Below are 21843 nucleotides of genomic sequence, written 5' to 3' on the forward strand. Positions count from 1 at the left end.
GTCGAATCATGGCTATGGGCTGCCACTTAGCCCCAGACAGAGGCCTGCACACCCAAGCCGTTCTTCGATCCCCACACGCCACTGCCGTTACCCCAGCCAAGGGAAACACCACCGCCAGTAGTGTCCTTGACGCCGGCGGTCGCCGCAGCGGTGGTGGAGGGGTTGGAGACCGACGACGTGCGGTCGGCTGCCGTAGCATCACCCGAGGTGAAGCCGAATCCCAAAGGAGACGGAAGGGGAGTCGTAGAGCGCTTGTTCAGGGCCGGGTTGGAGGCCTGACCGGCGCCGGTCTGTTGAAGAGGCCGACTGCCAATGGGACCCACCGATCCGATGGGCCCGGCCGCCGCCTTGGACGAGGCCTGTCTCGACGAAGGGGAATCGGCGCCACCGGGAGACGAGGTCGAAGTTCCGGGCTGGTCAGACGTCTCGTATTTGCCAAACACCGGGTTGATGGCAGAGCTGGGGGAAGAGGTGCTGTTGGCGCGCGAGGGAGACTGGAGGGAGGCCGCGCCGGCAGCAGCCGGAGACACCCCATCCACGCTTCCTTGGACCGGAGTCTGGGCGAGGCCGAAGGGGTCGGCGCCGCGGGGGGATGGGCCACGAACTCCAGTAGCAGAAGTCGGGGTACCACCAGCCTGGCTGTCGGAGCGAGGGTTCTCATCGGTCAGGCTGCCAGGGGGAAAGAAGGCGGGGCTGTCGTTGCCGTACAGGGCCCTATGCTGACGAGCCAGAAGCTCTCGGCGACTTTCCTCGTTCATGGCGGCTGGGCTGAGCGAGCGATCGGACTTGTTTCCAGACATTTCGGCAAGCAGGCCTTTGAGAGAAGCAGAAGAATTAAAACCATGTTCAAAAACTGGAACCATGTCCCAATGTAATATACAAGCCAGCGAATACACATATGGGCAGAGAAGATCATGGGGGAATAGTGGAGGAGAATGCGGGCGAGGAAAGAAAGAGGCTCCAAAGACAAATGCTACCACGTACTTCGGTTGTACTGTTGCTCCTGGTGATAGTTGCGGAGCTCCCTCTCACGCTGTGCTGCCATCCGACGCTTCGCTTGCATCATCTGCTCCACTTCATTGGGGCGACCCTGGAATCGCTGCGAGGCATAGAAACCTTGGAGAGAGGGATTCGGGTGCATCCGAGAGTCGAACTCGCTGATCGAGTGATGACGCTGCGACATCGCACCGGCCATGCGCGGATCTACCACAGAACGTTTTAGCATGGGCCAACATGTAGTCAGATATCTTCCTGGGATCATACCATAGTCGGGATATGGGCGACCCATCATCATGGGCATCGAATCTCTCCGAGGCGCAGCCCAAAGCTTTCCGCTCTTGACGAGGTTATCGATCGCACGGTCAACCTCTGTTGACAGTCAGCACCGCAATTCTTTTTGTTCCGCCAAGCCAAGATTTTCACGCTGCCTGCAGAGCGCAGGGAAACTCAATCCACAAATCGTGATCGGTCCTCCGCAACCTCTATCATAGCAATCGTACGAGACATGGCTTCGAGGAGAAGTGTTGAGGTGTGTGCATACCATCGAATTGAGAAGAGAAAGCCGGGACCTCCTCGCGCTGGGAAACGGAGCTTGATCCTGCGTGAGCACTGGTGTCAGCCTCATTTTTTTTTTCCAGATAAGAACACCGATTTGTAATGTGAGCCATACCTGACCGCGACGGAGGAACTGGTTGTTCCCAGGAAGCCTGGCGTGTGGGAGGGGCCTGCCAGCCCTGGGCCTCGTAGTAGGCAGCCATTATTCAATTGATTTGCGGACCGCGACGGACGGACGGCGTGAAGCGGAAAGAAAAGTTGACCGCTCGGAGGCAATCAGGAGAGGCCTGTTTGAAAAGTATGAATGAGCATGGGGTCCTCGAGTCCAAAGCAGCGCACCGAGCGCATTGACTGGGAATGAGAAAGGTTCGAGAGAAATGTGGACGAAGGCAGGGTGAAAGTCCAGATAAACGGGCCAGGTGTCCCAGTCACCACACCGAGGAAAGAGGAAGAAGACAAAAGAGGCGGGATGGCGACCAGCAATGACATCGATCGGAGTTATTCTTGGAATCCTCGGAATGTCCCTTCCCAAGTATCAAACTTTTTTTTTTTTTTTTACTTCTCCGACTTCACATCTTGGGCTTCCATTTAAATGAACTCGCACCGCAGCGATGATAGGCGGACATGAACCGACAGATTTGACGGGCCGCAATTAATTGAATAGGATGATAAAGGCGTTGTCGATGAGGTGTTGTGATTTTTCCATGACCGGTGGGTGGATGACACGGCGGACAAAAAAAGAAAAGACAAGACATTGTGCTTCGGGAGTGTCAGGCAAGGAGACGGGGTTTGGTTACTCACCAGGTCTAAAAAAAAAAAGAGGGATTGCACTCTCAGGAGTATCTACCACGAGTGAACGAGGCAGAATGGCAAGCAGTGACCGACAGCAACTTCTCACCCTTCAGACACGACAGACAAGTAAAGCCCGGCGTGAAGGAAATGAAAAGGGTTGGAGAAGGCGTGGGGGGGGGGGGGGAGAGGAAAGAGGGAAGAGTGGATGGACGGAGGGAATTAAGGATGGAGGATGGGGAGGGGAGGAAGGAAAGGCAAGGAAAAGGTCGGGTAGCAGAGGAGGGAGAAGTGCAATCGTCCCAAACAAGAGAAGAAGGGGGGGACGGCCTTGATGAGGGGACGGGGAGAAAAGAGTCTCGAGACCGAGAAACGGAGGAAGAGTGAGAGTGAGAGTGAGGAAGAGAGGAAAGAGAGGGGGCAAAGGGAAAAGAAGCGAGCAAAAGACGTGGATTCTAATTTTTTGACCGGGGATAAGAAAAGCAGACAAGACTGAGTGAGAGAGACAGAGAGAGAGAGTCTGAGAGGAGAAGCGGCAGCAACAGCAGCAACAGCAGCAGCAGCAACAAGCAGTAGTAACTAACAAGCAGTAACAGCAGGTCTTTTCTCCGCTGTAGCCAAAATAATAATAAATTCCACTACTAATACTGGTAGGTAATGATTATACAGCAGATTGGAAACATGGGCTTATGGAGAAAACTAACTCCAACAAGCCGAGATCCCAGTCACTACGGAGTACTTCAATATCACTTTTTTTGGGCCCAGGACAGACAGAGAGATAGAGAGACCAGATCAAGAGATACCATAGCATGAGGAGACACAGTCTGCTCCATTCTCCTCACTCTTCATGTCAGGACTCAAAACATCTCTGCTCCGTAGAAGGTGATTAGTTGTTCATACCTATTTAGTGTACTGCCTTGAGAGAACCACCGGTGTCTCCGTGGAGTAAGAGGGAAAAAAAAAAATAAAAAATGGGGTGGGCATCGGATGGATTTGGATGAATGTGGTTGGTGAAGAAGGTTCGGGTTGTTGAATCGCTGGGTTCCTCCCGATCCGAGAAATTTCTTCTCTCTCCCCTCTTCCAAGTTGGTTACTTGGCTTTCAACATGAGGTTCCCATTTCTGCCCATCATGCTCTAGATTATTACCTTATAAGTCTACAAAAACAACCAGAGAGGACTGATGTCCTGTCATGATGTGGCAGTTGTGACTGCTATACAAATTTCCCCTTAAGGATGGCTCTGGCCCTTCATCCCATCCAATTGTTTCATCGCTGACAGGTAAGTATCCGTACGATAATGTTTAGGGGGTCCCACATGTAATATCGATACACACACACACACACACACACACCCGCAGTTGAGTCCACTATCCGGCATGGGGCTTGTGTTCGCAGTCAGCAGCCATCACTCCCTCATCATCATCACCTGGATGCAAGTCAGCATTCATTCCTTGAAAAGAAGATGGCAAGGTGCCAGCGAGTCAAGCCGCAATAGTCTCAATCGAGTACCATGGCGCTGCACCACGGGGATTGAGACATTCATCTCCCTTGTCGCATCGCATCCGAACAGAACCCTGATTTTCCGAGAACCAGTCCAATGCACAATGGCGTATGCACCGCGTTTTCCTTCTGACTGTCTGCCGGACGGCTCTAGAGTGTAGAGTAGCCGGTAGCCGGGAAGAGAGATGAGGAGAGCAGTAGCAGCAGCAGCAACAGCAGCAGACAAAAAAGCACTGGGCAGCGACCTTGTAATCCTGTATCTCTCTTAGCGTCGGCCCGTCAACCTTTTTTTCGCAGAGCTGTCCCACCCTCCTTTTCTCGTCGCGACGCTTGGAGACCAGCATGCGGACCCGGTCACTTCCTACAACAGTCGCGGACAGCTTCGGATGACTTGTAGTAAGACACAGGATAGATGCTTCTTCAAGAGAGCGATATCTTTGAGAGAACCGATTCTTTCTCCCAGGCTTCTACAGCCCAGTCTCAATGAAAACACCAGACACCCCCTTCAGCCCGGATATCGCGAATTACTAACCGTGCAGGCAATCTCGAAGCCCCTTTCCCGCACTCTATCTTGGAGGAGGTATTATCGTACCACACCCACCAGCTTGACTCTGGGCACGGGCTGGAAAACAATGGTTACGAGTTTGTTACCGGTATAGATCATACGGCAGATAGAAACCTTGAATTTGAATCACGACTACGCAGTACCGTGCTACGTATGCTGCCAGAGATTCACTCATTCATCCTTATGCTGATAACAACCCATAACCTCCATGAATGCGCCAAGCCGACGTCGAGCAGGCTCAAATCCCATCTTCCTCGTGGGGATTAAATTAGCCCGGGTGTGGGAGGTATGGTGGCTAAACCTCTTCGGAGCTGGACTTGTCGGCGGAAAGCCGTCTCTACTCTCTATCTTCTCCTTGCGGGTCGCCGGTTACTTTTCTTGCTTCTCTGGTCGTCGTGGGCAGTTCGAACTTCTCACCGTCCTCAGGGTCCTCGTCTCTGTCTCTGGAACTGCTATTTCAGGCCTGCGAGTGTTGTTCCATCGATTCTATCAGGGATGTTATTCAGACTTCTTCTCTTGTCTCGATGGTTCACTGCGCGCAGCCTGGTCTCCTCTTGTTCCTGCTTCTTCCCGAAGGCACCCACGACCTACGTCTACCGACAACTACATCCTGCAACTGTCGGAAAATCATGATCTACCGTACTTACTTCTGTAGGCTGCCATACTGCACGTACACAGTACTACTGTAGTCTGTAGGAGACATGGTCAAATCCATGGCCCGGAGAACGCCCGGTCTCTCCAATCCAGGAGGCCGGCCGGGGTGGGGCACAGACAGCACAAGATAGAATCACGATGGAAAAGCACTCGGACCCTCTCCCCTGCAATTATTTGGGGGGAATCCAGAAAAAGTAAAATAGAAAAGGAGGGGCGACGGGGAGAAATGGAGGGGAAAGGCAAAAGAGGAGAAAGGAGGGGGAAAAGAAGTCCCGAATCACAAGATGGGCTTCTTATGCATCGTCATCGTGCTGCCAGTGGCTTGGATCATCACGTCTGCCGACCAGGAGGAGCAGGCAATCGCTTCTTGGGGATCAGATAGGCTATAGGCTGTGTCTTTCTGTCTGCTTTCGGCTGGGTCAGTTTGTCTGTAGTGATATCCCAGTGTGGTATGGTCGTCAAGCCATGCAGCCTGGTTGTCTCTCTCATCTGATCTCGCGAGCACACGCTCTTCATGCTTTTCTTTTCTGATTGTGTTTCAAAGCTGCGGCAAAGAGACACCGGGATTGTCTCGGGGTATTGAATCAGCAAAATAAGCAGGTCTGGGAAACTGGCATTGACATTGATCGATGCATAACTGAGTAGCTTGGATGCAGCGACCCGGTCCTACCCTTATACTTCCAGTACATACATGTCGCCGCCCTATCACGAAGAATCACTCCTCGATGCGTGGCTCTGCCCACCTCTCCACCCCGACCATGCTTGTTTGCAGAAACAATGACCTCGGTGGCTGATGGTCCCTCTAGTTCGTTCGCAGGCCAGATTTGCCTTCTCGAGATTCCCTGCACCTCGGTTTACTTATAAGTGAGGTTTCCCGCCCCTCCGGAGCAACCTCACTATCACCAACATCCCCCAGCCAGCATCCACAAGTAAACCTCCGATCTACAACCCAAAAACCGAAGCAGTACGCTCAACGTCGGCAATCAACAACGATCCCCGAAGATCGGGATGGTACGGTACACACCTCCATTGCAGCGCATCCGTAGAAACTCTTTCTTTTGTGCCAGACTTCCATCCGGTTGGTTGGCGATCCTCCTTCAGAATGGAGGTCCTTTCAACCATCTGGATCCGGAAACGGTGACAGGGTCCAAGCCATGGTTCGCAACCATGTTGCAACCATGTGTTCAGCAATATGACAGGTGGGCGGGGGTGCCGACCAGAACAATGTTGACCTGGCTTTGCTCTCCTGGTGAAGCGCGATATAAGCCCCCAGTTTGCGACTAGGATAGGTCGGATCTCAAAAGGTCGCGAGTCGGACTGGATTGGACGAACCCTGATTCGGCTATTGTTGGATTCTGCTGAATGCGGCGTGTCGGGGCCCCTGAATAGCCATGGGGCTGTATTGTTGTAGGTATACACTAGACTACACGCATCAAGGGTTGGTGAGGGAGTCCGGTGGTGGTTGGTGGCAGCGTGGAAGCTTCTCCGTCGGATATAGTATGTCTCGCTCGGAGATGAAGAGAATACCTAACCTTACCCCCCTCCTTCTCTCCCCACCAGCTGCAGTTGCTACAATCAAACCGAGCACCTCGAAACGTTACCAAGAATAGAAGCCCGTCTGCCCCCATTGTGAAGAGAAGAACAGAGGCTCCCAGTGGTTGTTGTGCCGGCGGTGGGCCATAAGTTGGCCCTGAATGAGTTATTATTGAACGACTGCCACTGGGCTGGAGACACACCCGGTCACGGCGCCCGTCACACGTGCCGCATTGGTTCGGGCTCAGGGCCGAGACAGTCACTTCACGGGAAACGCGGGGCAGAGACAAAAGAAAAGGGGAACGGGAGTTAGTCTAACAATGAAAAAAGCAAAATAGAGAGGGACAAAAGGAAAAAAGGCTAGCAGCATTCGATGAATGAGGGGAAGGGCTAGGAAAAAGGAGGAATGCAACAACGGCGGCGGCGGCGGCGGCGCTGCTGCTGCCGCTGCTGCTGCTGGGGGTTTGGTTTGTTGGTTCGATTCTTCCAATGGCTCCTGATGCTTTGCTGCGTAACAGGAGTTCAATAGCCCTGGTGATGATCGACACAAAGAATCGACGATAAGCTGTGAAGGATTGCAGATTGCTTCTGGACCTTTTTTTTTTTTTTTACCTTTCATTTGGAGCGATTGTATGTTTATGGCTAGAGCCAACAGATGAGTACAGTACAACTCAACGGCGCGTCTTTTTCAAATAGATCTTGTTCTCTTTCCTGCCCCTGTCTCGGGGTGGGTTTATGAAATTGCTGAGGCGAAGGCTTTCAGCAGGGGATTTAGCCGTGCCAATGTATGCGAGTCGCGGAAATGATGCACGTCGATGGAATGTGACAAGCTGGAATCTAGGCCAGTGATTTTCAGGGCTTCGCCGCATTGATTGCGGCAATTGACGTTGGTGGCCCTGTGGAATTGATGTGTGAGATTGGGGAGGTTGGACTGTGCCTGAGGTAGGATGACGATGGAGTCTGGAGCCCAGATATACTGGAGCATCATAATGAAGGAATCGGGAATCTACCTCACCATGATTCAGAGTTCCACCGGCTCTCCGTTGCCGAAAAATGCTGCAATTTCACGGCCAGTACTCCGTAGAACAATGAGGCCTTTTTAGTGCTAATAAGCCGGGCGAATATAATACCAGAGCTAGTGCCAGACTACCTGTCAATCTATTTGGGACTGACTGGGGTTGGATGAAATGGCCGTGAAGGAGAGCGTGTGTCTTCCACCTGTGAGGTTGAGAGTCACGGCCAGTGCTGACTCGGAACGTGTTGGGAACTCCCGGTGCTGTCTGCGTCTGCATTCCCCCCTTTCAACTCTGGATCCTCCTTCGTCCAAGCATTGGCCCTTTTTTTGTTTCTATATTGTCTTCAGTTTGATCACCCGTTTCAGCTGAGTCCTTATTGATGGAGCGGTCTTTGTCCTCGGGTTTTGTTTCGAGGATGGGTTCCTGATAGCCTCGAAAATGAATCCAGTGAAAATATTCATTCAAGTGGTGATTATTGCGTACTAGGTGAAGATTAACGAATAGTAGTGGTGTTCAGAGTGCATACGGCGCAAGGTGTAGTAGTAGTAGTGCAGTGAATGCGCAGCAGTAATTTAGTAGTTGTGAGCTCAGTAAGTCCAGTGACTGCAGTGACTGCCGCTGTGCCGGCCGTGCCCGTTTCGACAGTAGTGACCGCCCGTTGGCCAGCGGCGGGATTAACTACAGGCCCCCCCTGGCTCAGGCTCTTGCAGTGCTTGCTCTCCAGCCGATCACCCTCAATTACATCCTCTCTCGCCCCCTCCCACTTCCCACTGTACTTACTGTACTTCCCCTCCGAACCCTCCCCTCCCTCCCTCCCTCTCTTTCTCCGCCGCCGCCCGCTGCAGTGCTTGATTAACCTTTCCCAGCAACCTACTGGCATTCCCGCTATATTTCCACCTCCTCATTCAATTCCCATTCAAGATCACAACCAGGCTGGTCCTTTGCACATCCCACCTCTCTCCCCCCCTCCAGAAAAGGATTCATTCTGGAATATCCATTCACCGTGCTCATTACTCCAGACTCCTCGGCTTTACCCGTCTTTATTTACTTGTTGTACTTGTGTGATTTTTTTTTGGAGTGTGCCCTTACCCGCTAGAGTCTATCGCTCTCTCCCCTTAAAACACTGACTGTCTATCTGGTGGTCGATCGGCCGAACAATTCCACCCACTTCAAACCCAGACCTCCCACTTCCACTTTTCTGACTTTCCTCCCAGGGAAAGAGCATTCACTTTCGTCTTGCTTTCTCATTGCTTGTTCCTTTTTTGTTTCTTGTCAATTCTCCTCGTTGTGGTGGTGGAATTGTCCACCTCCGGGACTGCGAAGTCTTTCCCTGCGGAAAGCAGCACAAAGACATTTTTGCTGACCCGTCGCCGGCCGATTTCCTCTGTCGACCTCTCCTCCACTGGTTGCCTTGCGTCCGTCCGCTCCTCCCCAAACCCTTTCGCCTCGTCGCTCGTCGTTGTTTCCTGCGGGTTCGCCTTTCGGTGCACACGGTCGTTGGCGGGTTATCTATTCCCCGGTGGTTGAACGGTTTCTGGTCCGCAAAGTTGGAATTTCCTCGGTGGATCTGCGCACCCCGACGTGACGTTTGAGAACGAACAGCGGCCCTCGTCCCGATCGCACTTTCTTGGAGGCCAACGTTGGCGGCAACGTTGGAGTCACTATATGCTCTCAGACACCCATGGGAATGCTAATATATCTTCCATACAAGGTGGAAAGTCTCCGATAGCCTCGGAAAAGGCCTCGATGATGCCGTGGAAGTTATCGACCAATACGTCTCCGGAGGCAAAGAGTCGCCCTCCATTGTCTTCGCATCAATCGAACTCCCTGCCCTCCACTCCATATCAACATGCGCGGAAGATCTCCTTCCATTCCAGATCCCCCTCGCCTCCCCACGGGAGCACCTCCCCGCGCTCCACCCACTCCGAGTCCACCCACCTCCCCCCGTCGATGCGAAAACAATATGGCGGCTGCAAGTACGAGACGGCGATGGCTTTCTTCCGCAGGCGAATACCGTACTCCATAGGCGACGAGGTGTTACCGGCGGAGAAGGAGGGCTTGAAAGAGCGGCTGGAGCCCGAAGAGGAACAAAGACTGACCGCGGACATGCTCGAGGTTTACGACCGATTGTTACCGTCAGCCGAGAGTGACGATCGACGACGTCAGCTCGTTCGCAAGCTGGAAAAACTCTTCAATGATCAGTGGCCGGGTTGTAATATTAAGGTTCATGTGTTCGGGTCGTCGGGGAATAAACTCTGTTCGAGTGATTCGGATGGTATGTACTTGGCTGTTTATGGCACGGGCAGAAGGTGACTTACCCCACGTTGGGACTGGCGGCTGACTCGAGGAATAGTTGACATTTGTATAACCACCACCTATAAAGAGCTGGAGCATGTGTGTCTGCTGGCGGAGGTTCTCGCAAAACGTAAGGAGCCCTTATTCTGAACTCGACGCGGGTCGCGATTCTAATGAACATGGATCACAGATGGTATGGAGCGAGTCGTTTGCGTCTCGCACGCCAAAGTCCCTATCGTCAAGATCTGGGACCCGGAATTGCGATTAGCATGTGACATGAACGTCAACAATACCATGGCTTTGGAGAACACGCGAATGGTCCGGACATATGTAGAGTTAGACGAGCGTATCCGGCCCCTGGCTATGATTGTGAAACATTGGACAAAACGGAGGATATTGAACGATGCCGGTAAGTGTCAGCACTCGGATCCATGGCATGCAGCGCAAGCTCTGCTGGGCGCACCTTCTCCCCGACTTCAGCGACATCCCGCAGTCTACTGACTAGACTAACTCATCGAAATCAGGACTTGGAGGCACCCTGAGTTCTTATACGTGGATTTGTCTGATCATCAATTTCTTGCAAACACGGGAACCACCCATTTTGCCGAGCCTTCAGGCTCGACCTCACAAGAAGAAAACAACGGCGGACGGGATTGTTTGCTCGTTCGATGACGACCTTGATTCTCTCATCGGCTTTGGACGACAGAACAAGCAGTCCCTTGGAGAGCTGCTCTTCCAATTCTTTAGGTACTATGGCCATGAGCTGGACTATGAGAAGCATGTGATCTCTGTACGAGAGGGAAAGCTTCTATCAAAGGAGGCTAAGAGATGGCACTTGATGCTAAATAATCGCCTGTGTGTTGAAGAACCCTTCAACACGTCAAGAAACCTGGGCAACACCGCGGACGATACGTCGTTCAGGGGGGTCCACATGGAGCTCCGCCGGGCCTTCAAGGCCGTTTCCGAGGGCAATCTGGAACTTTGCTGCGAACAATACGAGTATCCACCTGAAGAAGAGCGCTCGTGGGAAAGACCGCCCCCCCAACCGCGACCAGTCATCACTGCAGCCCCGCCACCGTCTCGAGGTGGCCGTGGGGGTGGTCGAGGCGGACGACACTCGAATCAATTTAGCCGTGGCGGGAATGCTGGTGGCCGAAGGGCCTCAAATACACCCAACAAGTCGAATAGCTTCCGACAATCCAACGGTATGAGTGCGTCCGAATTATCTTTGCAGGCTCAGCATGCTCAGTATCTCCTCCATGATCATCTCTACCAACAAATCCAAATTCTTCAAGCGCAGGAACAAGAATTGCGGCTCCAACTGCAGAACCAGGCGCTTCTGACTGGACGGCCTCCGCCTGTCCTCATCCGGCAACCGTTTATTCAGTTTCCGATGCCCCAGCAACAGGAAACGTCTACAGAGGACAGCTCCCGATCAAGGTCCGGAACGACGAATCATCAAACGCACGGTGCAACAGTCCGTCAGCCGGTCTACTATAGCACCCCGTATCTCCCGGTCACTGTACCAGGTGTGCAGGGAAGCAGCACCAACCCGCCGTCACCGTCAGCAAACACCACAATGCCAGATCTGAGACGCAGTCCCCGCCGGTCATCAGTAGCGAACGGGTCACCAAGCGGATCGCTCCGGGCACACTCGCAACCGGCACGCCCAGTTAACTCTCTCCCAAGCTTCGCCCCGCTCTATTCTATCGCGCAAGCACAAGAGGACTCGCCGACGTCGAAACCGCGCAACATGCCTGGTTCCCCGGACGGCCTGCAGGGTGAGGACGAAGGTACCTTTATGCCTAGCAGTCTACCCAACGTATCTCGCTCTGGTTACTTCGATGAGGGCCGAGCCAATGAATATGTGGGTTACTACCTGGCGACATCCCCCCAATTACAGGCTTATCATCAGAACGCTCTGTTGTCCTCCTTGTCATCCCCAGTAGGGCTTACCATGCAGAATGGCACCATGATGCCCTTTGCCGGAAGTTCACAAGAATACATGCCGTCGATCCCGCCGAATGAAACAGTGGGTCAGAGCCTGGATAGTGGTCACGTCTTTCCGATCAAGTCTGGCTCAGCACAACAGCGGGCAACTTCGCGTTCGGCTCCCGCTGGCGATCGTGGTGGTCCGTTGATTGTGGATGGATCCGTGCCTCCTAGTGAAACGCGTCTCTCAGCCTCAGCAGAAGGGTATGACCCCTATGCTACAATGAGCCATGGCACTTCAGCTTCGGATGACATCAACACGGACACTCCTGCCAGTGTTTCCGACTCGTTTTCTCAGGACTATCCAGACAATAGCTCTGTCGAGATTGACCCGACGCCATACTTCACAAGACAGGGCATAGAATCATATCCCACGGTGGCCAAAACGGGTGATCCCTTCGTCAATGGTCATGGAGGGAAGCATAGTTTGCTTTCCAGCCGCCTGCAAAGCCTGCATCTCTCAAACTCGGAGAAGATGGCCGAGCCTGTGTGCCGCGGTTCATCGGAAAAGCCTAAGACTGTCGTAAATCATCACGAACATGTCGAGAAAGAAACTCCTCGTCCAAGGCAGGTGAATGCAGCAGAAAAGGGGACGTCGGCCCCGGGTCCTTCGGCGACGGAACAACAGCCTGCAGCATCTAGCGGGAAACGCCGTGCCAACGGCGTCGAGTCTGAAAGAGCCAATGGAGGCACCCACAAGGCCAAGCCCAAAAACCACAATTCTGCGTCTGGGTCAGGGGACAATGAGAGACGGAATGTGGGCTCTCAGCCACGGAAGTCAAACGGGGTCAGCTCGGCACAGGACTCTGCAGCGAACCATGCCAGCGGTGGCTGGCAGATGCCAAAGAGCAGAAAGCCCAAACGGAACACCAAGCACTCAATGGAGCATCGACATGGCTTGCATAGTGGCGCCGAGCCACTTCCGGCGGATGAGTCTTTGAGAAAAGGCGGCTGAAGACGTGATAGAGATCAGTCCATGCTTCACACCGCTACCGGTCGACGCTGCAGCTCAGAACGTGCTCCTTGCTGCTTACACTCCTGTGGTGGATCTGAATTTGTCGGCATGCTGGGTCCGAGAACTAATCCCATTTCACATATTGAAAGGACGGTACGATGTCACATGGCTTTTGTATAGCCTTTATCGCAGCGCGATCTTTTCTCCTATTGCGAGTCGAACTTTCCTGCCAAGGGTACCCTTCCCTGATCTGAGGAAAGGTATTTTGGTAGTGTATAAATGAGGCGACGTCCTCTTGCAGATGACATGATTTCGCTTGCACTTGCTTTGCTACTTTTCATGGAGGTATATGACACTTTTCTTCTTTCCTCTTTTCTTTTCTTTTGTTTTCTTCCATGTTGAATATCGGCGTTTTGCAAGGTTAAATAACGGAAATTGGCAAACCAGGGAGGTATGGCTGGCTACCACGGTTTATTCGCATGAATTGCATACGGTATATGTGCCCTGTCTTGATCTTCTTCGTTTCAGTTTTTCGTCGATTGTCCTGCCTGGATTTGAAAGGTCATCATCATCGTCTGTTCAACGTCACTTGGTGCTCAAGAGGAAAGCGGAATACACAAAAATATTCACCAGATATGGTATCCGGAGAGACCCTTGATATACAAAAATGGAGTGCAGGCATTGTCTCTTATACATATTGGCCGCTTTTCTTCTGCCTTTCCTGTTCATCTTTGTCTTCTTCTTCTTCTTCTTTTTTTTTTTTGCACTTGTGTTCTGTGGCTGGCAACGCATCTTTGAATATTATATCCAACCGGCATGATCATCATCGTCATCCTCATCCTCATCATCATCAGTTATCATTGTCAATATACCAACATAGCAGGGTGCCAGGCGAGTGGGTTTATTGTTTTTACCGTCTGCTCATCATTACTTGCATACCTCGATTGTTCCATGTCTGTGTGTTTGTGCTTTGATGCCCAAGAAAAATCATTCCAGCTTCTGATCCTGCCCTGTCTTTCTACGTCTTGTTTTCGCAATCGCTACATACCATGACAGACACTCGGGGTTTGGTTCGGGAAGAAACGGAGCAGAAGGAAGAATGCAGAAGGGGGGAGCTGTCTAGACATTGGAAAATCTACATCAAGCAAAAAGATCTTTCGAAGACATGAAAAAAAAGTGAAAAATTGACACATGTGGCATTTCTGTAGTGGGGACTGCTAGGTAGGTTTAGATTGATACCATGAGTACATGAGTACTTTTGTAAATAGACTGATTGCCACTGAATGGTCGGGAAAGGGTTGGTGCTTTCATTTGGAGATCGGCCGGACGAAGTGGGTGGTTGTCTGGACTGCGGCGGACGAGAGGGACCAACCTTGCAAACCACCACCCAGTTTGCAAACTTTCTGCAAAAGATTTGTCTGCACCTCTCTCGCCTTGACACTCATTCATCAAATCCCCCTCCATCCCCAACCCCAATTGTTGGCCTCGGGGCCCGCCTCATCTCTTACTCTCAGACTTTTTTTCCGCTACATTCATTTCATAGACATTTGCTCGATTCTCGGATGGTATAGAAACCTTCAGTCCTCTCCCCTTGGGTCTGGGATGTCCTGAATCATACCACCATGATTCCCGAACCAACAGCCCACGGCACTACGCCGGCCGTCCCCTCGCGCAATGCCCTTCGCGTCCTTCGCAGATTGGCTCTCGCAGGGTCTACTGTCGGCAGCTTCTGTACCCTCGCCGCCATTACTTACGACGTGCATCGCCGCGTCAGCGTGGCGGAACGGATTGTCGAGAACAAGCGAACCCTCCAAACCTCTGCCCCCCACTACGATGCCACGTCGGCGGCGAAACGGCTCGCACGCATGATGGCCGCCGCTGAGGCGGGCGAGTTCGACGGCCTGGCCTCCATGAAGGATAACAACCAACCGCAGCAGTCCTCGAAGGCACAAGCACCGGAAGGGAAGCCAGACGGCGGATCCGCTTTGCCGGAGATGTACCTCAACCTTCCTGATGTCAGACTATCTCAGGCCGAGAAGTTGTTAAGAGCTACAAGGCCGGGTCCTCTGAATCCCCAGCAGCAGCAGAGCGCCGGGCTTGGCGGCTTCGCTTCTCAGAGTCAAACAGAACCGGCAACCGCCTCCGGGGAAGCAACTGAGAACGCTTCCGAAGCCGCGCCCGCCGTTACCGACCGCTTTGTGAAGTACGGGGACTCTCCTCTGGGGAACTTGGTGGATTTGCCAGTTACGGAGCAGATGGAGAGGCTTTTGGAATTTGAGTATCCGATCGAGGCGGCTCAGGTCTTTCTCGACAACCATCCCTCGTCGCTTCTCACATTGCCTGAGGACCGCCGTGAGCTCGCTAAAAGGGTGTTCTATGCTAACTGCACCGCGGGCAATGTTCTGCTGGCTCGCAATGTGTTTGAGCGACTCGAGGATGTGCACCAGGTGGACTTTGACATGTGGAAGACCGTGATCCTCAAGCTGGCAGCGAAGGGTCATATTGAGTCTACGGCTGCTATCTACTCGCGGTTCATGCACGATTTCACAGCCAGCCCCGATATGCTCGATATCGTTCTCCGATGCCTGGTCGAGTCTCAGAGATTGACGACGGCCAAATGGCTCCTCCTCAGGAACATCCAGCACGATCGTGGCTGTGGCTTGTGCGGAGCCTACCTTACCGGGCTATGGAGGAAGACAAGGAGTATAGAGCTGATGAATAGTCAACTGCGGAAGCTGTTACAGGTCCTGGGCCGCCTGCAGAAGAGGGCCACCGACAAATTATTCAATCCGGTCATCAAGGCTTATGTTGAATTCGGCCGCCTCGCCGATGCCGAAGCCCTGGCGAAAGAAATGATCGACTATGGAGCTTTCCCTGGCTGTCGGACGAAAGGGCTCTTGGTCCTGGGAAAGGCGTTCCAGTGTGATTGGGATGCCGTTCACGCCGGCCTCAAGGAGATGCTCAAAGAGGGCTTACCGCTGACGAGAAAGGCCGACTTCATTCCCATCTTTGACCGCATCTTCCTAGAGTTCTGGCCGACACACAACGGTCGGGAAATCAAAGATTTCATATATCGCTCCCTGGATGAGTACAATATGGTTCCCGATCGGGTTTTGTACAGACACATGATCGAGGCATTGGTGATGAAGGGTGATCGGGAGATGGTCTACGAGTTTCTGCGGTATGCCAAGGACAACCATTGGCCGAAACACTTGAACGAGTACGAGTTCCTGGAAATGCTGCGAGCCCGACGCCACGCTCTCGAGGAGTCACCCATCGGGTTTTGGCAGATGCTACAAGCTGCGCGGGTGAAGCACGGCCAGTCTCAAGCCTCACAGCGCATTCTCGGGTACGACAAGCACTCGTTTCCCAGCCCCGAAGTCAACAGGATGCCGTTCACCGAGGACTCCCTGCCTTTCTTCAAGCGGATGAAACAAGAAACGCTGCCGTCGAAGCGGGTACATCAATATCAGAAACTGGACCGGCAGATGTCGCATGGAATGCATAGCGGAAAATTTTTGAGCGCTCTGAGAAGCTACGAGGATGCCAAGCGCGCCCGCTTCCAGCTCAAGCAGGTGCACGTGGAGCTGGCTGTGATTTCAACCATCCTCGAGAAAGGCATCGAACCCGCCCGGGCGCTGATCGAGGAGGATTGGGGAAATATCCGCGCTCTGACCCGGTTCCTCCCTCAATTCTTCCGTGTGGTGAACGAGATCGACACGCAAGCCACTGGCGAACACATCAAGATTGCGGTTCTTCGGTGGTATGATATCTGCACGGAACGGCCAAATCTTACACCCAAACATCATCTACTTGTATCTGTCTGCCGACGCGTGATCACCCAGGACGACCCAAAGCTGGCCCTTGAGCTTCTCTCCACGGTCTACGCGTCCAAGTACCGAAAGATCATTCCTTTCGATGGGGTCTGCTTGAAGATGTTCCTGCGAGCGTTTGCGAATACCGACAACCCTCTCGGTGTCCGGTGGTGCCTCCTGACTGCCTTAACCTGGCGCGAGGTCCACGAGGATTTCCTCATCGAATTGCGTTCATTCATGGGTCGGCTGCGGCATCACTCGGATAGCCATCTCGAGAAATACCACTATCTTCTCGAGCGCGAGGAATACATCACTCATCTTGCCAACCTGGTGATGCAGAAGTTCCAGAGCGGTGAGGGAACGACGTGGGATGTGCACCACAACCCTTCTTATAAGAAGAACAAGCGAGAACTGCTGAAGCGTCCCCTGAACGCGGACAGAATCTACGTAATTGAGAATGTGGAGCGAACGGTCCCGCAGTGGGATGAGGAATATGAATTGGAAGCCGCCTTGGGTCGACTCGAAGGTGTTCCCACGAGTACCGTTGCCCAGCTCACTGAGGAGCATTATCTGGCCCAGGAGTTGGCGGAGGAAATCCCGACTGCTGCGTGATTCCCGGCATTGCGTTTGACCCGTCATTGATACTCTTTGTTTGTTTGTACTTTCCGCCTTCTCTACTTTGTTTTTATTACTGGGGTAGGGGAGTCTCATTCTGAGTCTAGTCTAGTTTGTCTGTATATATCGTAAGTTAGGTCTTTGGGGTCGATTTATTGTGTTGTTTGTGTATTGTATGCTAGCAATCAATGTATGAGTGGTTGTGTAGTAAGAGTCACTGATTTGGATTGGGGAAGTAGTAAGAAAAACTCGCTTCTCATCCTGTAGTTCAATTGATTTTGAGTTTGGGATTGAAATTAATTCACCTGATGATGAGTCGATGTTGAAAGCATTGAAGCCGAGAGAGAGAGAGTAAAAGGAAGAAGAATCGTACGGTGCCTGGAATTACTGGATTGGGAATAGTGTGGCATCCGCTTGGTTCTTTTTCACATGTCAGGGTTGTCACGCCACTCTCTCTCTTTCTTTTGTTGGCCAGAATCTCTCTCGGTCTCTCTCTGTCTGTGTCTGTCTGTATTGAGCCTTCTTTCTCTCCGCCCGCACTTTTACTTTCCCTCTCCCCCCCCTTTCACACTTTATTCCCAGCCATCCTCTTCCTCCTTCCTCCTCTCTCTCTCTCTCTCTCTCTCCAGTGTCGAAGACGAAATATGCCCTGCGCCCTTCCCCGATCTACCTCACCTCGCCGATTTTGACCGCTTTCACCATCTTTCTATCGCACAATGGCCGTCGCCGTCGCCAACGGCCACGCCACCCCCTCCGCTGATGCGGCCAAACAACGCCGCCAAATCCACCACCACGCAGATGTCGTGATCGTAGGTGCTGGCATCCTGGGCTGCGCTCTAGCCGTGACACTGGGGAGACAAGGCCGGAGTGTGCTACTCTTGGAGAGCTCGCTGAAGGAGCCCGATCGCATTGTGGGAGAGCTGCTACAACCGGGTGGTGTCCAGGCCCTTGAGCAGCTCGGACTCGCCGACTGTCTGGAGGACATCGACGCAATTCCCGTGGAGGGATACTATATCACATATTTTGGCCAGCCCGTGGAGATCCCATACCCCAAGCCATCCCCGACACAACCGCCCCCACAAGGCCGCTGCTTCCACCACGGCCGGTTCGTGATGAAGCTCCGCGCGGCGGCGATGGCGTGTCCCAACGTCACGGTGGTCGAGACCAAGGCTACGGACCTGATTACATGCTCGCACACCAAGCAGGTTCTTGGGGTCGAGTGCGTGACCAAGGACATGAAGGACTGCTACTTCGGCCACCTCACCGTCGTGGCGGACGGCTATGCCTCCAAGTTCCGCAAGCAACACCACACCCGCACCCCCGAGGTGCGGTCACGGTTCTGGGGGCTGGAGATGATCGACCCCGTCATGCCCAAGCCGTACTACGGCCATGTGCTCCTCAGCGACAACGCTCCAATCCTCATCTACCAGATCGGCACCCATGAGACCCGCATCCTGATCGACATCCCCGAGAACCTCCCGTCGGCCTCGGTCAAGAACGGCGGCGTCAAGGCCCACATGCGCAACGTTGTCCTGCCCTCGCTGCCGGAGTCCGTCCAGCCCGCGTTCATCGCTGCGCTCGAGAAGGGCCAGCTGCGGTCCATGCCCAACTCGTACCTTCCGAGTGCGCGCAATCAGACCGCCGGTCTGGTCATCCTGGGCGATGCCCTCAACATGCGCCATCCCTTGACCGGAGGTGGTATGACCGTCGCGTTCAACGATGTCGTGGTGCTCCGCGGGCTGCTGAGTCCCGAGAAGGTGCCCAGCTTCAGCGACACCGACAAGGTCCTACGCCAGCTGTCGTCGTTCCACTGGCAACGCAAGAACGGCTCCTCCGTCATCAACATCCTCGCGATGGCGCTCTACAGTCTTTTTGCTGCTAACGGTTGGCTCCCCTTGTCCCGTCCCTCGACTGGATCATGTTTTTTCATAGCTAACTTCCCGATATCAGACGAGAACCTCCGCGCCCTCCAACGCGGCTGCTTCCGCTACTTCCAGCTCGGCATGACCTCGGGCCCTGTGAGCCTGCTCGCCGGCCTGACCAAGAAACCCGCCGTGCTGTTCGGGCATTTCTTCTCGGTGGCGTTCCTGTCTCTGTGGCTGCTGCTCGTCGAGTCCCCGCTGTACAAACTCCCGCTAGTGCTCTGGCAATGTGTCATGGTGTTCTGGACGGCGTGCGTGGTGATTTTCCCCTACATGCTTACTGAAGCCTTCTGTTAATATCTCTGTGATTTGTTTACGACTTGTATAATAATTCTGCTTTTGTGGGCTTCGATACCTTCTCTCTCTTACATATGGTTTGCGATTGGTGGACGGGTGGTATATACGATACTTTAATCTTTCTTGCTTGTTTGGTCAGTCCTTGCATGATGGGAACAGACAGCATGTGCATAATAGATGTGGTCACGCTTTACTTGTCTTGTTTGTTTGGGGTATATAGCACCGACATTACGTATACATAGGTGATATAAATGATGTAGATCGAACGGGACTCGCGACTTACCTGCCCGAGTACCAAACCAGACCGGTAATCCCTATCTTAGATGGTCGATAGTTAAGGAAGAACGGGCTCCTCCGCCAACCGCACGCCCTCAGCCCCTTCTTCCTCAGTCGAAGAAACAGACGCAGTCTCCCGAATAGGCGAATCATCCAACCCGACTATAAAAGCACACATTAGCATTGTCATCACCCAACGCCCCCTTTCCCCGTTTCCCCCCACAATACCCCCATAAGATTTGAAAAAAAAAAAAAAAAAAAAAAAGAAGGAGACATACCAAAAGGCCTGACCGCCCAACTCGCCCCAAAAGCGAGGGCAAACAACCCGACCAAACACACAAAGATCGCCGCGGGGAACCTCCCCACCGTCAAACTGTAGATCAGACTACACACCGTCGGCGCGATGATCCGCGCCAACGCATGCAACAGGCCCTTGGCCCCCAGGATCTGCCCCAGTCCTTCGCGGGGTACGTGCTTCGTCAATGCGCTCTGCAGCGTCGGGACCCCCATCCCGCCTAGTGCCATGACTATCCCCGACAGTGTCATCATCGTCCCGTTGGGCGCGAGCGCGAAGCCGAGGTTTCCGAGCGCGTCGAGGAGGAGGCTTAGGCGGATTAGGGTGATTTCTTTGAGTGGGGAGCCGGGGATCTTTCGGGTTGAGGGGGGGGATTGTTGGCCCTGGGCGTTGCGCTGGATCAGCGGGTACAGCACGAACAGGTTCAGCACGCGGATCACGCTGACTGTCGAGATAAATAGGCTGGACTCCACGTTGCCCCAGCCGAATTTGAACTCCGCGTACATGATCAGTACCTGTGCCGTGCCGAGGGCGACGCCGAAGGCGAGCGTGTCGAGCGAGGTCAGCAGGATGATGTTGCGGCGGAGGGCCGGCGTCGCGCCCGTGCCGTGCGGGAAGAGCGCGCTAGGTCGTCCGACGGGCGGGAGGAGCACGGCCAGCGGGGTGATGAGGTGTTTCGGGTGCAGGGACTGCCATGAGGGGCGGAGGAGCGACGAGTGCGCGGCACCACGCTCGGCCTGGAGTTTGTGGTGGCGGTCGCGGAAGACGGCCTGGCGTGCGGGGGAGAGCGACTCCGGCACGACAAACAGCATACACAGCAGGAACAGCAGGTGCAGGCCCAGCGACGCCGTGAACACGTCCAGCACCTGTCCCGTCCGCTGGATCACCATCGCCGCCAGCAGCGGGCCCGCCGCCAGCCCCGAGAACAGCGCCCCGTACAGATACCCGAATGCCACGCTGCGTTGCGCCGCCGCCGTGCTGTCCGACGCGTACGACGCCGTCAACGCCATGATCGTCGTGAACGAGCCCCCCAGCCCGTCCACGAACGCCGCCCCCAGCAGCACCCACACCGACATCGTCTCCGCCCGCGCCGCCACCCAGATCGTGATCCCCTCCGCCACGACCGTCGCCAGCCCGCTCAGCGCGATCACCCTCGTCCGTCCCCGTCGGTCCGAGAGATGCCCCAGCCGGGGACACACCACCGCCGAGAGCACCCCCGCTACCAGGTGGTAGTACAGCTGGAACTGCGCTACCTGCGCCTGCACCTCGGGGATCTGGCACTGCGTGTTTCGCTCGCTCCCCAGGATCACCGGTAGGTACGTGAACCCCGGCTCCGAGCTCGCTTTCTTCGCCATGTAGTCCTTGCAGATCAGCGTCACCATCAGGTTGATCTTCGGTACCGCTGTGCCTCCGAATCCTACCATGTAGAGGATCAGGAACGGGAAGAGCCAGAAGACCTGCCGGTTGGAGGTTGTTAGAATGCGCGCCAGGGTGTGATGGGGGAAGGGGGGCTACTCACGCTCGACTTCCTCCATTTGTGTCTGGGGCTTTCGTCCTCGTTGTCGATGTCGTGGTCTGGCGGTGGGAGGCTCGCGGTGTCGGAGGATTGAGATGATGCTCCGAGTAATGGCGTTTGTTCGTGGATGTGATGGTCTGAAGCTTCGCGGTCGTCGTGAGCTGAGGCGTTCGGTCGAGCGCGCAACCCTGCGTCAATATCGTCTGGAGGCGCATCCCTTCTGGTCGTTGGTGTGAGGCCCACCATTTTGGAGA

At 54.0% G+C, this 21843-nt stretch overlaps 9 protein-coding genes across 9 annotated transcripts; 6 read left to right on the plus strand and 3 right to left on the minus strand.

Annotated features, from left to right (window-relative positions):
• Positions 1-12: 12 nt before the first annotated feature.
• Positions 13-1988, minus strand: BO97DRAFT_229587 (uncharacterized protein). The gene is made up of 5 exons (XM_025690709.1): positions 1670-1988; positions 1541-1597; positions 1264-1368; positions 985-1203; positions 13-814 (listed from the first exon to the last, which is right to left on the minus strand). The coding sequence occupies exons 1-5, from the start codon at positions 1755-1757 to the stop codon at positions 27-29; spliced, it is 1257 nt and encodes a 418-aa protein (XP_025547130.1). The 5' UTR covers positions 1758-1988; the 3' UTR covers positions 13-26.
• BO97DRAFT_229586 (uncharacterized protein) lies at positions 1989-2839 on the plus strand. Its single transcript, XM_025690708.1, has one exon. It carries the CDS (start codon positions 2220-2222, stop codon positions 2676-2678), a length of 459 nt encoding a protein of 152 aa, XP_025547131.1. The 5' UTR covers positions 1989-2219; the 3' UTR covers positions 2679-2839.
• Positions 2840-4402: 1563 nt separating this feature from the next.
• On the plus strand, positions 4403-5228 carry BO97DRAFT_229646 (uncharacterized protein). The gene has a single exon (XM_025690711.1). The coding sequence runs from the start codon at positions 4617-4619 to the stop codon at positions 5061-5063; it is 447 nt and encodes a 148-aa protein (XP_025547132.1). The 5' UTR covers positions 4403-4616; the 3' UTR covers positions 5064-5228.
• Positions 5229-6763: 1535 nt separating this feature from the next.
• Positions 6764-7438, minus strand: BO97DRAFT_229690 (uncharacterized protein). The gene has a single exon (XM_025690712.1). The coding sequence runs from the start codon at positions 7212-7214 to the stop codon at positions 6855-6857; it is 360 nt and encodes a 119-aa protein (XP_025547133.1). The 5' UTR covers positions 7215-7438; the 3' UTR covers positions 6764-6854.
• Positions 7439-9276: 1838 nt separating this feature from the next.
• On the plus strand, positions 9277-12853 carry BO97DRAFT_355148 (PAP/25A associated domain family; the record flags this gene model as incomplete). The annotated part of the gene is made up of 4 exons (XM_025692125.1): positions 9277-9886; positions 9965-10036; positions 10097-10319; positions 10516-12853. The coding sequence occupies 4 exons, from the start codon at positions 9277-9279 to the stop codon at positions 12851-12853; spliced, it is 3243 nt and encodes a 1080-aa protein (XP_025547134.1).
• A 240-nt stretch (positions 12854-13093) lies between these two features.
• Positions 13094-13908, plus strand: BO97DRAFT_229731 (uncharacterized protein). The gene has a single exon (XM_025690713.1). It carries the CDS (start codon positions 13333-13335, stop codon positions 13825-13827), a length of 495 nt encoding a protein of 164 aa, XP_025547135.1. The 5' UTR covers positions 13094-13332; the 3' UTR covers positions 13828-13908.
• A 378-nt stretch (positions 13909-14286) lies between these two features.
• BO97DRAFT_408633 (pentatricopeptide repeat protein) lies at positions 14287-17485 on the plus strand. Its single transcript, XM_025695907.1, has one exon. It carries the CDS (start codon positions 14476-14478, stop codon positions 17278-17280), a length of 2805 nt encoding a protein of 934 aa, XP_025547136.1. The 5' UTR covers positions 14287-14475; the 3' UTR covers positions 17281-17485.
• A 332-nt stretch (positions 17486-17817) lies between these two features.
• erg1 (squalene monooxygenase erg1) lies at positions 17818-19772 on the plus strand. Its single transcript, XM_025693061.1, has 2 exons — positions 17818-19167; positions 19234-19772. Exons 1-2 carry the CDS (start codon positions 18000-18002, stop codon positions 19500-19502), a joined length of 1437 nt encoding a protein of 478 aa, XP_025547137.1. The 5' UTR covers positions 17818-17999; the 3' UTR covers positions 19503-19772.
• Positions 19773-20048: 276 nt separating this feature from the next.
• Positions 20049-21835, minus strand: BO97DRAFT_377466 (putative tetracycline-efflux transporter; the record flags this gene model as incomplete). Its single annotated transcript, XM_025693062.1, has 2 exons — positions 20049-21530; positions 21593-21835. Coding segments are annotated over 2 exons (1725 nt in total), but the record flags the coding sequence as incomplete, so codon positions are not given.
• Positions 21836-21843: the final 8 nt, after the last annotated feature.

This window comes from Aspergillus homomorphus, assembly GCF_003184865.1.
Source record: "Aspergillus homomorphus CBS 101889 unplaced genomic scaffold BO97scaffold_55, whole genome shotgun sequence".
NCBI classification, from domain to species: Eukaryota; Fungi; Ascomycota; class Eurotiomycetes; order Eurotiales; family Aspergillaceae; genus Aspergillus; species Aspergillus homomorphus.